Source organism: Geotrypetes seraphini, chromosome 17 (genome assembly GCF_902459505.1).
Source record: "Geotrypetes seraphini chromosome 17, aGeoSer1.1, whole genome shotgun sequence".
Lineage (NCBI taxonomy): Eukaryota > Metazoa > Chordata > Amphibia > Gymnophiona > Dermophiidae > Geotrypetes > Geotrypetes seraphini.
In genome coordinates this window covers 6,750,712-6,767,940 of record NC_047100.1, presented here as the reverse complement: position 1 = coordinate 6,767,940, position 17,229 = coordinate 6,750,712, and the positions used below count along the sequence as shown (strand labels likewise).

At 40.7% G+C, this 17,229-nt stretch overlaps 2 protein-coding genes across 2 annotated transcripts in view; both read right to left on the bottom strand.

The window, feature by feature from the left end:
- P4HTM (prolyl 4-hydroxylase, transmembrane) overlaps positions 1-10,790 on the bottom strand; it is a 30,418-nt gene extending 19,628 nt beyond the window's left edge. The window contains exons 1-2 of the mRNA XM_033926596.1: positions 10,320-10,790; positions 9,301-9,382 (exon numbers count right to left, since the gene is read on the bottom strand). Of these exons, the coding sequence (XP_033782487.1) occupies positions 9,301-9,382; positions 10,320-10,721 (484 nt within the window). The 5' untranslated portion in view covers positions 10,722-10,790. The remainder of the gene's footprint in view (positions 1-9,300; positions 9,383-10,319) is intronic.
- Positions 10,791-14,389: 3,599 nt separating this feature from the next.
- ARIH2 (ariadne RBR E3 ubiquitin protein ligase 2) overlaps positions 14,390-17,229 on the bottom strand; it is a 28,190-nt gene continuing 25,350 nt past the window's right edge. The window contains exon 15 of the mRNA XM_033925989.1: positions 14,390-16,549. Coding sequence (XP_033781880.1) covers positions 16,478-16,549 — 72 coding nt within the window. The 3' untranslated portion in view covers positions 14,390-16,477. The remainder of the gene's footprint in view (positions 16,550-17,229) is intronic.

Below are 17,229 nucleotides of genomic sequence, written 5' to 3'. Positions count from 1 at the left end.
TTTTTCTTGCTGCAGGAAAAAGGGCCTAAGCATGCAGGAAAAATCCATTTAGGGGTGCACCAAGGCTATTACCACAGCTTAGTAAAAGGACTTCTTAATAACTAAGTCCAGCAATATGTATTTCAGGATTACTCAAAACCATAAATTCTATTGAAGGGGCAAAAAAAATAAAAATTGGCAGAACATTACCATAGTTGCACAATTCACATCTGCTATAACACTTCAACCTGGAGGTTGCAGGAGTTAAATGCTTCGGCTTATAGAACATATACCTTACACTACTGTAGTTAGTTACACATTTCCAAGGAAAGTCAAGCCACAGCAAAGCTAATCAAAACCTTTAGTAAGTCACATAAGATATTTCTTCCTTGGGTTGCTGATTTATTTATTGCATTTTAATTAAAACCAAAAAACATGTAAACCATTCAGGAGGTTCCTGAGCTGGAATTGTGCCCTGTGCAACACGCCCTCCCCCTCCACCCAGCCCACTGCACTGTGACCATAATAGGGGGGATAATGGACAGGGGGTCATTTCTGTGCCTCATTCTCTCTTGCATTTTAAAGTCACCTTCAGCAATCTTGATCGATGAGGATATATAAAATCGTAATGTATAAATCAATTGACCCCCTTTTATCAAATTGCGTAAGGTGTTTTTTTTTTTTTTTTTTTTATCGCTGGTCGCTGCTGTAAAAATTCTTATGAGCGTTGAAGCTTTTACTGCAGCAGCCAGCGATAAAAAAAACCCATAACGCAGTTTGATAAAAGGGAGCCACTATTTTTTGTTAAACCTTATTTTTGGACAACAGACACTAATTCATTTAAATAATTCAGCATATATAATATGAATGCAAAAATCCCTTTTAAAACCAGAAGAGCTACATTTCACAATAGAATCAAATTCTCTTGTTTATTAAGAATTAAAAATATGTTAAGAGGGTCTATATGTGTGGAAAATTAAAAGCTTGCAGATTAAGTTCTGCTACTCCAGTAAGGAAATGATATCCTTAAAACCTGCAAATGAAGTTTATTCTATTAGCAACTGCCTGGTAGGATGAGCCTATGAAGAGGTGATCCCTCCTCTGGACCTGTTCATGGGGTAACATGCTATCCAAATAGTCCTTAATTGAACTTGCTCAACTCAGGATTGCTTTTCACAGAAGGAAAAACGGGAGGAAAACATTTGAATTTATAAGATAATTACTAATCCCAGGGCAGGGAAGGGGACCGGACCCAAGGAATGGTATCCAACAGAGATCTAATCAAATGAAACAAAACCCAGCTAAGACGCTGTGGAGAAAGGAAACATTCAAACTATCCACCTCTGCTCTCATTATAACACCTGCTGGTCTTAGCCAGGCCCATTTGCAAACGCAAACTGTGGTATTGTTTTTACAGTTAAACAATCCAAAAGGGCAGTTTCTTAATGAGAAGAGATTTATGGACGTGCCTTCCACACTATAAAAATCATCTCAAAGCCAGAAAAACTCATTTCTGCTTTCAGCTGAGAAGGAACGTTAACTGCCATTTCAACAAAGTTCATATCTAAGGAATCCTGATACAAAATGATTTTGGTTTATTACAGACGATCCACCAGCCAGAGCCTGGTGTTTCTCTTGTTCTTCTGGCTGTTCTTTTTAGGCTCAAAGGGAATTTCGGTTGACTTCTCGATTAGCTCTTCCAGATGCATGCTCATCCCGAGAAGCATGGCTCTATGTTATGACATTGGATATTCAGAGATGAGAATTCCAAATCTGCTGGAGCATGAAACCATGGCCGAGGTGATCCAACAGTCCTCGAGCTGGCTTCCTCTCTTAGCCAGAGAGTGTCATCCTGATGCCAGAATCTTCCTCTGTTCACTTTTCACACCTATCTGTTTAGACAGGTACGTAACTTTTTTTAAAAAAAATTGCTGTTATTTTGGAAAGGAAGAATTTATTTTCCAGCATGCCAACTTTAATGCACAAGTCAACTGCATATCATTAATAGGACTTGCTAACATAAGACAATTACCCCATTATAGTACATCAGTCACCTTGATGATTTGAACCCTTGTGGTTCTTCTAGTAATAAAAGGGCATTTCCAAAACTTAAACCATAGACCTCATGTTAAGAAAGTCCCTTTTTCTTTGAAAGATGGGAGCTCTGGTAGCCTTCATTGCAAAATGAAAATAGAACTAGCAATCATGTTTACAACTCACTGGCATGAGTTTGAAACCTAAGACAGAATCTTCCCTGATGCACCAGGGCAATTAAGCAGCAGATACAAACTTAACCATGTACTAGATACAGACTTGAAAAAAAGTTACACACTATGGCCCCCTTTCATCAAGCGCGTAGAGTTTTTATTTTTGCCGGCCATTGCAGTAAAAGCTCCGATGCTCATAAAATTCCTATGAGCTTTTGTCGCAGCAGCTGGCGATAAAAACCCCTAATTTATTTATTTATTTTGATTTCTAGCCCGTTCTCCCAGAAGCTCAGAAAGAGTTACAAGTAGACATTCCCAATCGTTTGAAAACAGACTAGTCATGATAACAAATAGGTTACAGTAGACAATAACGGAGCTTATTCTAGAGACCAGACTGGTCATAACAAAGAGTACTTGGAGAAGTATATTGAGGAGGCAGTTTTTAATGGCCCGATTGGCAGAAGAGGAAGGTCTTTACTGCTCTGCGGAAGGTCATTAGTGAGTCTAGAATGTGAATTGATAAAAGGGGGCCTATGTTTGAAATGATTAAAATTCCACAGCACAGACCAAATACTTTAAGGAAATAATCTTTGTAGATTTTAGTGTTAATGGCTGGACATATAAAGTTGTTATCAGTTGGAGACTGGAAAGTCCCACAAATTTGTCCACCTTTTCCACATATCTGTCAAGTACTGTAGACATCCATTATTGATTCTGATCTACCAATGGCTTTAGCATTTGTATATTTCTAGATTTATGTCTGTTGTTCTATTTATTACTGGCAAGTTTCTACGATATAGTAGACGCCCAGTTATCCGGCACCTATGGGGATTGGTGGATGCCGGATGAGTGTAGTTTCTGGTTGCTTAAGAGTTATTTTTTAAAATAAGCATAATTATTGTTGCTGCTGTCCTCCCGCTCCAAACTCCCCCCCTCCCCGAGGCCACCATCGATGCTACCCAACACGCTAACCCACCCCCGAGGCCACCAGCGCTACTCTCCTAACTTCACGCTGCTGCCAACCTCCTCCCCCAACTGCCTGGTACTGTACTTACCACGTTCTGGCGCTGAAACAACCTGCTGCCAAAGTTCTAAGATGGGCCGTTGCTGGGCCTTGAGCATCTGTGCATGTTCAAGGCCTTCCACCTTCTCCAAGATTCTCAGAGAGGTTGGGAGCCAGAAGGCCTTGAGCATGTGCAGATGCTCAAGGCCCCTTAGCGGCCCAGCTTAGAACTTTAGCGGCAGGTTGTTTCAGTGGGGGGGGGGGGGAGGAGGTGGACAGCAGTGCAAAGGGAAGAAAACAGCATCGATGGCCTCAGGGGTAGGGGTGGGAGTGTTGGGTAGCAGCGCCAGTGGCCTCAGGAGAGGGGGTGAGTTTGGAGTGTTGGGTAGCAGTGACAGTGACCGGAGGGGTGGTGGAAAGATTATTTTTAAGGGTTGGTTGAGAGTGCTGGTTAGTTGAATGTCGGTTAACTGGGAGTCTACTGTGTAACTAAAGAGTTAAAATAGTGTGGGGATAGGAGAACCAATAACTCCACTCACTTATTCCAGCGGCTGCATTATAGCAATCCTTTTTTTGTGTGTGTCACTCATACATTCTCTCCTTTCAAGTTTTACTTTAAAAAAATGCTTTTCTTCCTGCTGGACATATTTATTTATAAATTAGTAGTCAAAAAGATGTTCTGGGGCAAATTCTGTCAAGACACATGGTACTTTTTCACCTGAGACTTTGTTCCAATTTTCAAAGCAAAAGTACTGTATATACTTGAATACATACACTTTTTGTACAACTCTCCCTGGCAGAAAAAATGAGCTCTGGTTTATATTTGAGCTAGAGCAAATTTTTTGCTTATCCTTCCCCTCCCATGGTGTCTAGCATTTCTCTCCTTACCTCCCTCTCCCAAGTTGGTTGAAACTGACACAAAAATCAACATGGCCGGCTGATACAGGGCCTTGAGCATCTGCGCATGCTCATGGCTCCCTTCCCCTCTGAAATTTCTTGCTCAGAGGGAGTGGACCACGATGTCATTGCTGTATCAGTTTAAATTATATGGAGAGTTGTTCTGTTCAGAAATCTGAATTAAATAGCCTCTCCTTACACTGCCTTTGCTGACACTTTCAGTAAGTCCTGTCTCTCCTGTTAGGTTTATCTACCCCTGCCGCAGTCTCTGCGAGGCAGTGAGAAACAGCTGTGCGCCAATAATGGCCTGCTATGGATACCCATGGCCAGAAATCCTGAACTGTAACAAATTCCCAGCTGATCACGGCATGTGCATCTCAGCCATCACAAACGAAACAAGCACAAGTCGCAGAAGTAAGCTATTTCTTTGACCTTGTATTGTGTGTTGGAGAAGGAAGAAGAGGCGTCCCATGTTTTTAATCCAAGTATCATTAAGAGGGTAATTCTATAAGGGAGCCACTTAAGACTTAGGCAGCAGAAACACATGTTAATATTCTAATACAGTACAGAAAAAGGGATCCAAATACACAAAACAGTAACACCCACAACAAAGTGTACACACCGACAGAACTGGGACAAATAATGCAAGTGGCAACTTAAATAGTGACCTCCTATAGAGTACCACAAAAATTACATACTATGATTCAATAAGGAATATTTTGCTGTAAGTTACACATGTTCTGGCTAATATCCTGGTGGAGGCATCCACAGCAGCTAGAGGGCTGGTATAAATTACTGCCCCTTGAATGTAAGCACATTTTCTGCCAGTTATGTTAGTCAGTGCCTACATTACTTTACAGAATTGGCTTGAAATAGACGCCTGCTCAATGTTGTAGATTTACCCTCTAAGTGGTAACTTCCCATGTAACAGCAACCTTGTAGAAAAGGCTCTTATGTCAACAAACCTATGGTTAGATGATTTTCCCATTAGGAGGTGAAAAGGCTATCTGGAATTAATAGGCAAAGCAAAGGTTTGCATTTAAAATTAATCTTTTGTGTAGGTAAATTTATCTCATTCATATTCATTGTAAATAGCCTGAAAATCTGCTTATTTTCAAGGGAAAAAGAGTAAGAAGTCATTCTGGCAGGGAAATCAATTCAGCATTAGCATCTGCAACATTCAGGGAGGCACAGCCTCCCCATACCTACTCCAAACTATGCCTTTGCTGCCACGGGGTCGCCTGGTTTACAATTACATAGAAATAGAGCAAAATGAAGGCAAGCTTTGATTCCATAAAGTCTTCCTAAAGTTAGGCTCTGAGATTGGCGCCTAAGTTAATCGATCAATAGGTTTAATCCAGTATGTCACAAACTTTTTAAGCTGCGACATACTAATCTCGGGGTTGTGGCTGGAGGCCATCCGGCAATGCCTGGATGTCAATGTGATGACATCACGCGCATGAGTGGATGTCCTCCAGCTGAGGCCCTGAGGGGGGGGGGAGGGGAGGGGGGGGGGATACACTAGTGTGCCATGGCAGTTTGTGATGCACTGGCTTAATCAGTGCCAATATTGGCACCCACCATTTCACAACTGGACTTAATTGAAAGTTAGGCGTCTAACTCAAAAAGCTGGATTCTATAAAAAGTAGGTGCCTAGCCCAAAGCGCCTCCACTAAAAGTGGACGTGGTTAGGGGGTGGATCATGGGCGTTAGGCGCTCTTTGTGAATTAGGTGCTGTTATGCTCCAATACTGGCGCCTCACTTTAGGCAAAGAAAACCCTGGCATAAATATGGTGCACTTAAATGTTAGGATGCTGAGTGTTGCCTAAACACACTTAGGTGACGCTAAGCACGATTCTATAATGGCCACCTAAATTCTATAGAATCGGTGCCAATATAGAATCAGGGCCATAAAGACTTTAAGACCTGCAACAATACATTTTAGTAGACCATTTAGAATGTAAAAAAAGCCTCAAATGACATAGCCTAGATAAGTAAAAATACCAACAGACAAATGATGCTAGTGAAACACTGTCTGTAGGCTTAGGAACAACCTGCCACGTTTAAAAATGTCTGATAAACATAGAACAAGATCAAACTGAAGACATGAAAAAGGAGGAACAGGATCATGACTAGTGATTTTAACTCTGCGTACCAGGTTTAATACAAAGATTTGCAGCAACGGCTGAATCATCACTATGCTGGTTTGAAGAAAGGTTTGGACAAGTTCCTGGAGGAAAAGTCCATAGTCTGTTATTGAGAATGACATGGGGGAAGCCACTGCTTGCCCTATATTGGTAGCATGGAATATTGCTACACTTTGGGTTTTGGCCAGGTACTAGTGACCTGGATTGGCCACTGTGAGAACAGGCTATTGGTCTTGATGGACCATTGGTCTGACCCAGAAGGCTATGTTTATGTTCTTATAATGCTGTTTGTTAGCGAGTGTGGGTGGTTTAAAGTTTGATCAAGTTACTTATGCTCATTTGGAGAAAGATCATGCAGATTCCAGGACAGTTTGCCGAAAACAACATGCAGGTGGGGTGCAAGCCTTTTGCCTGTACAATTATTATAACTGGGTTCTATGTTACAGCAGTACCCAGAGCAAGCTGCAGGGACTGTGAGTTAGAAGAAGCAAGTTCAACAAAGGAGATTCTGGACACCTTCTGCAATAATGATTTCAGTAAGTACAGGGCTACATGTCCACTAACACTAAATTTAAACTAAAGTGCAACATTTTCAAAAAGTTGATGATGTAATTATTGACTCTACAAATCTTTATCTAAGGCTAAAATGCTGAATTTCTTGTGAGCTGGATTTGGTAGCAATGCATGATACTAATAAACAAAAATATTTCTGATGGAGGGTACATGCCTCATTAAATAAGGTACAACTAAGTATGTAACATTTGCTTCTGGCAGCTGTGAAAATTAAGATCTCCAAGAAGAACATGAGCTCCAGCACAATCTTTGAATTTGACCTGGATTCTCAGGTGGAGGTGGTGAAGCACGGCCCCCTGCTCAAGGCTCAGATCCTCCCAAGGCTTCAGCAGTGGCTGGATCTGGATGCCACCTGTGTCCACAACATCATGCGAGGCACCCGTTCAGGATATTATGTCATTAGTGGGGCAGTACAGGCTGACAAGGTGGTGGCAAATAAAGCTTATGCCTGGCACAAGAAAAACAAGAACCTGCAGGTCGCTATTAGGAAATGGAAGCACCACAGGTGCCGAATATAAAGGTCTACAGAGTGAAGAATTGATTAAAATAAATCTCTCTCTCTAATATTCTACTAGCTGCATATTTCAAACTATTGATATCTTTTTTTCCTTAAGAAATTAAGGAATGCTTCATTACTCCTGCAGATCCATGTTTTTGCAATGTTCAGTATCAACTCTTATTGCTAGGCTGTAATACATGTACAAAAAAAAAAACTGCTGTCAAGTTTTGGACACAGGTATCATTTATTTTAAATGATGATTAATGGACTAATTTAAGTGATGGAAAATAGTGAAAAAACATGTTATCTATATATAAAAGCATAATTAGTTCAAAAGAACTTATTTATCTCAGCTTGCAAACAGGACTGACATAGCTACAGAGGAACAACAAGAAGTGTATTTTGCCCATGGGGTGTTTTTTCTTTGCATTGTTTGATACAGCGACACAGGAAACTGAGCAGCAGAACCTTATTGGTTTTCAGTTCTGTAAATGTACATTGTTTGTATAGTAAATGATCATTTGTTTTGTATGCTAGTCTCTGTGATTAATGCAAGTATTTTAGGACACCACCACAAAGGGGCCCTTTTACTAAATGCTCTGACCTTTACCATATCAGAAGAAGTTTCTGATTAGCTACAGCCCTGGAGAATGTAGAAATCCTCACGTCTCACAGCTCTGGCCACTGTCCAACTTTTAAATAGCTGTGCATAGACATACTAGTATATTAAACAAAAGTATTATTCTGAAATAATATTTTATTAATGGTAAAGTATTATCTCATATTTTCCTTTATAATGCACATTCTACCCTGAGCCTAACAAGAAGATAAAAAACTACAGTAGCTACTTAATGATATGAAATTTGAAACACTGATCCACCCCTGTTTGTTAGAACATGCAGTTAGGATAGCACTGATAAAGCACCAGTGCTACTACTGATAAAGCACCAGTGTTACTAGAGTGATACTTTGCAACTATGAAGCCAGGTTTTTGCTAGAATTATAGATAGTACTTAACCATGCAGAAGTTCTGTTTAGTCTGGCTATTGTTATGAGAAATGTCTTATCATGAATAATTATTTACAAGGCTGCAAGCATATTTTGGAGATGCTCATAGAGAGAGGAAGCAGAATGATATCATATTTACTAGAAGCTTCTCCTACTGCACAAACATACACATCCACTGTCGGTGACCATATTCTTCGATTAATATTTATACAAACATTCTGACATAAAATATTTTACTGAACTTATTCATAACAAAACTTTTGAACAAATACAATTTTTAGGTTCTCATTTCCTAGAACTGCTATAAGCAATTCCAAATGAACAATTGCCAAAAGTAATTTCTTATTTTTCTTATGAGCCACCACATTAGATTTAAACAGAAATACAGTTAATACCCAAAACTTAGAACTATGGCAATCATACAATTTTACCTCTTATTTTCTCCCCTTTGCCCTCTCCGATTCATGAACAGTTTTATTACTGTAAATACATTCTATCTTTAAACCAAACTAACAGAAAACTGGCTTGAAAGAGCCCAGCCGTTCAAAAGCAGCATTATTCACCATAGTGTTAAGCACCTTAAAGTTCAGCCTACAGGTCTTGTTTTGAGTAACGATTGGGATACATTCCATCTGATAATTCTGAATGCTACCATCACAGAATCCCCAGCTCTGACTAGTCCCAAGAAGCAGAAGCTAGGTCCATGAATTAAAATCTGTCAGTGTACAGTGCTGCCCTTAAGCCAGATTATGTCATTTTGGGTTGAGGATAAAAGTATCTATAACAATAAAAATGTGTATTACAGGAGGGAATCGCCAAACAACTCATATATAAGTAACAACTATATTGTCATTGCTCTCTAACCCAAAATAGAACAGAAAGCTTTCAATTTGAGCATTAATACATCAACAAGATCAGTGACATCCCTTTTTATTTGAAATGCTATAACTAGCTGTACTATTAACAGTGATGCCCTGGATCTCTTACCAAACAGGAGAGGTTTCAAGCTGAGAGTTTTCAAATAATGTATTTTGTTGGGAACAAGATCCACCTTCTGTTTGTGACCAACCTAGATGCATAAAGATGAAGACATTAATTACCACGATGTAGTATTTCATGAAACTTTACTCAATGCGTTAAAGAGCAGGAAAGGAGGCATAACATCACACCATTTAAACTGCTTTTTAAACAGGATCTCAACACAGGCAGGGAGCTTATTCCGCCTTGAACTGCGGTCACACAGTGCTATGTTTCCCGAAGTCATGCAGGTAGGGGAAGGGGGTAAAACACGGACCTCTAAAACCTCACATCCTTAAAAATCCAAGGTCCGTGCCACTTTTAGTCTCAACATAGGTTATGGCTCTGACAGACCTCTATGACAATTTAGGTCTGACGGATGCTAATGTATTTCCTCACTATGCTGAGACTAAAAGTGGCAAAACTTTTGCCCTGAGGTCTGTGCCACTTTTAGTCTCAGCATAGTGAGGGAATACATTAGCACCGGTCAGACCTAAATTGTCACAGAGGTCTGTCAGAGCTATGCTGAGACTAAAAGTGGCACAGACCTCGGATTTTTAAGGATGTGCAGTTCAGATCCATGAGGTCCGCGAGGTCAGGTGCACTACAGACATTTGCACACATTTTTTAAAAAAAAAAAACCCCCAAACCCCAGCTATTTGCCATCCAGTGTCATATAGCAGGGGCTCTCGGAATGGGCGCGGAGGGAGAGATCTGGAGAAAGGGACGATCGGGTTAATTAGCAAAAAGCCCACGGGCCCGAGATAAGCTGCAGTCATGAAATCTTGAAACCGGATCCGCCAGGTCCGTGTTTTACCCCTTCCCTGCAGGTAGCTTTTCATGTCCTGGAAGTGCTAAAGACTTACAGGGCTTGCACTGTAGCTGAGCAGGAGCGATCCATTGCGCATGCACCGGAGGCTGGATTTTTTTTTTTTTAAAGCTTATTCGAGATGAACGCTACTAATGACAAGAGGCGGCCCTGTCCTTGCCTTGATGCCTTCCAGGCGGCGCAGGTGCGCGAGGGGCGTCACCTCGACCAAGCGCGAGATCGGCTCCAGCGTCGAAGGTGCGGGGGTGGGCGAGCTCGGTGGGGGGGCGGCGACGTCCCCCGCGCGGGCGCCGCCGCCGCCGTCGCCGTGGTGATTGCTGTTGCTGTAGTAGACGTAAAGCAGCAGCGCGATGACATTGACGATGTACACGTGCACGAACACCATGACGACCACGAAGTAGGAGCGCGAGCAGACCGAGTTCTTGTGCAGGCCCAGGCGCTCCTTGGCGCCCATCACCAGCTCGGGCCCGTCCAGCGGCGAGTCCCCGCATCCCACACCCCGCCGCCGCTGCTCTTCAACTGCCTCATCCTCCGCCGCCGCCGCCTCCCGGGGGGTCCCCATGTCCCCGCCCGAAGGAAGAGCGCGGAGCCGCTGCCGCCGCCGTGTCCGACACGGCGAGGCAGGCGACGCAGAGGCGAGGCTGCGCCGTTGCCCTTGGAGACCGGCTGGAAGCGCGGCTCGCGAGAGTTGGGGGGCGTGGCCGGAGGACCAGGAGGCTGTTGCTAGGAAACGCTCAGGCAAGGCGCGCGCCTCCCGCTCCATCCTTCCGTGCGTGTCCGGTCCCTCCGTTCAGAGAGGGGTCTAGCTCCGTGAACCAGTTCTCTTTCCCTCCTCTCCTGGACCAGAAAGGAACATGCTTCACATTAACCTTTCCCTTCAAGGCTTGCCAGTTAGTCCTTCCCTAGTCTGAGACACTTTTAGCCCCTAACTGTATTCCCTTCCTGGCATCCTGTTTGGCTGGTAAGTTCTACAGAGCAGGGACTGTCTCCTTTGTGACTCTGAAAACAAAAACGCTGTGGAGAAGACGTGCAAGATGCAGGCTTTATTGAAGATACACTCATAAAAGCCACATCCTAAGATGGCTAGGACCCAACATGGTTCTTGTTTCGACGACCATGTCTTCCTAAGAGTCCTAAGTCAAAGAACGTGGAACAAAGGCTGAGAACAATCGCGCAGAGCTCTCGAACAGGATTCTTCTCAGCCTTTGATCCATGTTCTTTGACTTACGACTCTTAGGGACCCCTGAGGAAGACAGGGTCGTCGAAACACGGACCGTGTTGGGTCCATAGTTCCCATCTTATGCGTCCTAGACATTTTATTATGTGGATTTTATGACTGTGTCTTCAATAAAGCCTGCATCTTGGACATCTTTTCTACAGCATTCTTGTTTTTGGTTGCTCTTTGATTCTGGAGTATCAAGGGTCAATTTCTGCTTGTGGCCTTTGTGACTCTGTGCATCTGCTAGCACTCTCAAAATAATTAAAAGTGGGGGGCATAGTACCACTCTTTAGTAAAAGGCATTAGAGGTACACTTGAATAAATCTACGCCTAAATTTGCCTCTCTAAGTGGCAAAGTTGGTGCAGACAGATTTTGCCTGCATAAATTCAGCAAGGCTGGGGGGGGGGGGTGTAGAACAGGGGAAAATATTTTGGACTTTGAAGACAGCCTTTCCTCATAAGAACAGCAAGTAACATCATGAGCTATTTCGGGTGAGGAGGGAGAACGGAGACAGGAATGAAGCACAATTCTGAATAAAGCTATGACCAGAACACACATTGGATTTAGTTTTATTTCCAACTCTTCAGCTATATAAAAATTAAGATCAAGACTATTTTCTTGGATGAGTCAGACGATGGGGTTTATACAAAAAAAGACATTTCAGATTTTGTCTAGGACAGATTACCATAAAGTATGGACTACAGCTCATTACTTTGTTGCATTACTTCTTCCTAAACCTGTTCTAGGGATCCTAAAGCCAGTTATGGATTTCTGAAAACCTAAGAGACCCAGTACATGCAATCTTTAGGTCAGGCATACTCCATTGCGGCTGTGGAATCCCTTATGGGTTTAGATAGTCCTGTTATGACATGATATATCCAATAAGATTAATTTGAGCAATTTACTCATTTGCTCTCTTGATCTTATTCCTGGGTCTCCTCCTCTGCATCCTTTTTCTTATCCTATTCAAGTCAAGCTTCCCGTTAATAAATACTTTTCCTTTTTCACCAGTCTTCTCTCTTTAGTGGTTATGTTATATTTATATTTTGCAAACAAAGCATCTCATCTACATAGGATTCTAATGATTAGCAGATCAACACCACATTCCAAATAAGTTCAATTGTAACAGGTAAGAATAGCTTTGTAGGAAGAGTTTTCAATGACTTTAAATATTAGGTGTTCTTTGGAAATCAAAAGTTAGAAAGGGCTTAATTGATTTAATTAGTTTTAATGCTTTCTAACATGTCTTGCAGTATTGCAGCTTTATCCATAGTGCAGTAAGGCATGCCGAGGACCTAAATATTTTGTTTTTATGTGTTTATTTGGAATTAGCATACACCATTTCAGTAGTATTGCAAAGTAAGTTACATTCAGATACAGTAGGTATTTTCCTGTCCCTAGCGCGCTTACAGTCTAATTTTGTGCTTGAGGCAAAGGATGGGTTAAGTGACTTAGCCAAAGTCATAAAGAGCAGCAGTGGAATTTGAACCCTGGCTTTCCCTGTTCTCAGTCTGTTGCTCTAACCATTAAACTACTCTTTCACGAGTAGCTTTCCAAGCTGCCGTCTCAGTTGGAAACTGGGAATAATAGTATTTTAAAAGATACGTAAACTAAACTTAGTGGCTTATGATTATGCATCAACTTTTTTTAAGTCAATCATTCTGTAAACAAAGCAACCACTCAATAAAATAATCTATGTATCTATATAACTATTTTTAGCTCATTCTTTTCCAGTGATAGCTGAAGAAAAATTACTCGCAGGTGCAGCAGATATTTCTACTAGACAAGAAGTTTCTCATTTCCATAAGAACATAACACATACCATGGGTGGTCTTATCTAAAGATTCATTAAGCTAACATCCTATCCCTGACAGTGGGCAAGTACCCATTCCTTGCTGCACACACCCAGGGATCAGCTGTGGTTTTCCCCAAGTTTACCTGGCTTATAATTGTTTATGGACATTTCCATTATAAATCAACAAAATGAAAGATTACCATGCTTGCTTGGAAAAGAACTTAAGAGCTCTGAAAAAATGGAAGCCTCTTAATGTATACGATACAATTCAGATGGAGTGAAAACTCAACAGTGGCTCATCACCTTAATATGCCTCTTCCTTGCAAGATTATCTCAGTATAAAATTAAAACATATTCTATTATTAACACTCCATAATTTTAAGTAAATAGCTTTAAAAATGAATGACCAAAATTCTCAACTAGTATTCCCTTAATGTCAGTCAAACCTCTTAAAGTTCCTACTGAGGAAGAATAGGGAATAAGACCGTCATGAGAATGAAGGTGAAGACCCCTATGAGACCCCAAAAGTTATATTTTTAAGAGAGACATTGTGCTATCGAATTCTAGTTTCTGGACAATCATATCTCTCCCTGTCAGCAAGAAGCAATATGCTTATGTAAAAGGTTCATCTTTGCCCCAGTAACTGGCAAATATCTGCTGACAGTAGCAGCATTTCGGGACTTTCCAGAAGACAAACCAAAACAAAGTGCCATACCAAACGATATCAGAAATGCTGACAATCAACAATCAAGCTCAGGAAGGAAGGGAGGGGGGCCTACTCTCAGAAGTTATTGAACGTAGCATTAAGAATGCATTGTCAGGGAAAATAGAGAGGTGTGTCAGATTTTGACACTAGGTGACATCATGCTTCAATATGGCTCCGTGATAAGTATGTAGACCATACAATCAATAGAAATGATAAATGTGACAAACCAATAGAAAGGGAGTATGTAATCTGTAACTAGGTAGGGCTCTAGGCTACTGAACTAAATGTATATAAGTTGCATACCGGCTGACTTAACTTTAGGATGGATCCATAAACAGAAGCTGGCCACTCTGTTATCCATTGACTCAATGTGCTGTACTTTGTTGTTCCATGAAAGCTGTCTATTACTAATAAACCTATATTATATACAGCAATTGGGTTGTTGCGAGGTCAGTATTATGAAAAGGTTAGCAGCACCTTTTCAGTACTCCCCTGAAATTCATGGGGAGTACTGTATAATAATTATAAAAATATGGACCTATGAAGACTTTGGCAGCATGATTGAGCTTGAAAACTTGAAGCTCATGGTGGCCATCTGAAGATCCACAGTAGAAACTTTAAGAGGTTTGACTGACTTAGTAGAGAATTTTGGTCAGTCATTTTTTAAATCGTTTACTTAAAATTAACGGAGTATTAATAACTGAATATGGCACAGACAAGTTAATCATGAGATTTATAGCTTTTCAGAAGAACAGAAAAGCTGACGGGCTCAACACCCTGTTTTAATGGCACAATGTGGTGACAACAGTGAATTGAATCCATGGATTGAGATTATAAAATTAAAACATGGCACAAGAGAGAGATACACAAACCAAAATCTTCTTTCATGCTGAATATTTAAGTCAAAGTTTTACCAGAAAAAAAGTTCTCTAAAGCATACACAAATACTGTTCAGAAGTAAATATAGTGTTGGTCCAACAGAATAAAACAAAACAAAAGATGCTACTGTTGTATTTAAGCTTTTTATCTGTGCATTCAAGTGGGCAGCATACTTTACTGCAGATATTGTTGAAATTATTTATAGAAAACACTACACAGTCAAAATAACATCAATTAAATCATTTGCTTTTGTGATACATTTCCAGCACTGAAGGTAAAATTATACCACCTTTATTAATTGGTTACTATTATTCCAAGTTTTCTGCGGTGTTCAAGTTTAACATGGTTTGGCAATGGTATTCAGTAAAATAAAACAGGAGATCATATAAGGGGGAGGTAAAAAGAAGAAGCCTGGTTTGACAGATACACTACAATGTCAGCTGGTGAACAGAGTGGATCCTCGCTATTACAAACTAAAATCTAGTCCCCCAAATTAATTCTTACACATGGCATTATGCTACAATAAACCATTCCAGTATGCACCAATTTTGTTAACTCCCAGCACATCTGAAATTAGGTTTATACTCCAAGCAGAGAACAGGATTGTTTAGGGTTCCAACGTTACATTCAAATCTCAGGAAAAATGAATTATGAACAAAGATGAGATTAGCTTTAGCCTCAAAAGAGTGGTCTATCAGTTTGTTCTGCGCTCAGTTCAAGAAAACCTGGAAAAACCAAATGCCAGCTAAAGTATTACCAGTGCAATCTCCAGTACTGACCAGCGAGAAGAAGCATAGAACTGCTAAAGTCTCAGCACGGTTAAAAAATGCTCACATTTTTTGCATAAAATAATCTGCCATACCTGTCCTAGAGTTCAAGACACTGGGAATACCTCAGCAATACAGAGCCAGGTCAGTCAATCAATTGCATCAAATATGTAACCCAAAAATCAGCTACAATCACATTAGCTAACCAGGATGAAACAGGACAAGAAGGATATTCACAATGTCACCTTGAGTGTCCCTCCCCCTTCACATGTGCCAATGCTTCTGTTTCTGATGCAGAACATGAAGCTTTCATGCTAAAAGGAAAAGAGTTGCTGTACATATCAGGGATCAAAGAACAGGCCAAAACAGCAGTTGTTTACCTAGTGAAATCACAGATTACTGCTGCAAAGCACATTTATTCAAGACCCTGCATTAGGAGGATAAAAGGCATCACTTCAGCATATAAAAACTGCTTCAGAGATGAACAAGGTTTGACAACATGAATAAAAAAAAAAACACTCCAATGCCAATGTGTTGTTAAAAAGATTTTTCTTGTTATTCTAGTTTTGTTCTTTTTTTTCTTCTTTAATTGTACAATCTTTGAAAAGTACACAAGTTGTAATGATCTAATACGATTAACAGCCGTCTTTAAAGGAACAAAAAGCCCCAAGACTTACCTACCCACCCTCCCAACAGCAGCCATTAAAAACATAAAGGTGCCAATTAGAAACAGGGCTGCTACTATGGCAGAAAGAAAAGCTGAAAGATAAGAGAAAAACAGAAGTGGGCTAAATTGTTTCTGTGTCTTCTTTCTTGTGGCGACAAGGGGGGGTGAAAGTATGAGGAGAAGTGTCTTTTGCTTCCATTCTTCTACACCAAAGCGAGGTTTTTGCAGTACCAATGGGGTCTTGCCTTTTGCTCTTGCTCCAGAGATCTCCTCTCCTTTCCCCCTTATGTGTCATGAAAGTCCTTCAGCAGCGTTCGCCTCCGTTGCTCTGCAATGTGCATCTGATTTTCTAAGTCCTGGAAGAGGAAATGCTGTTAAGCCAATTATTTCAAGTTCCCTACCAAAAGGCTCTCCTTAGCCAAGGCCAAAAATTTAGCAGACTGCTTGCATGCCTATATACTACTCAAAGAATTGGCTTTCAACTCTTCAAGCAGTAGTGCGACCCATGCACATTCAAATGATGTCTGCTGCATCTTTCTGGGAGAAGTCTCTTCTTTAGAAACAAACAGTCTAATTCCTACATTTTCTCGTGCTTTCCATAAGTAGTTCATGAATTGAAAATGGAGGAACATTTATGGAAACTATCAACCCCCCCAAAATGGAGTCACGTCCACTTAAACTAATACAAACAGATAACACCATATCAGTGGAACCCAACCAACATAGGAACCAACCAAATCTAGTTCCTTTCAGATTATTAAGCGTTCAATTTCTTAATTATTTTTCAATTTATCCTATAAGGGGGAAAAAAGACCTCATACAAGGAAGCAGACTTGATGTATCTTCAATGGTACTTACTGCCTTACTATAATCACAGGTCAAAACCCTCCATTTCCATCCGTGTGAGTGAGCAAAATCAAACAAAAATCAATTATCTTTGTATGCAAAGAAGTAGCGCTTATCTTAAATCTTTATAAAGATTTAAGCAAAGATGATTGATTTTTGTTTGATTTTGCTCACTCACACAGATGGAAAT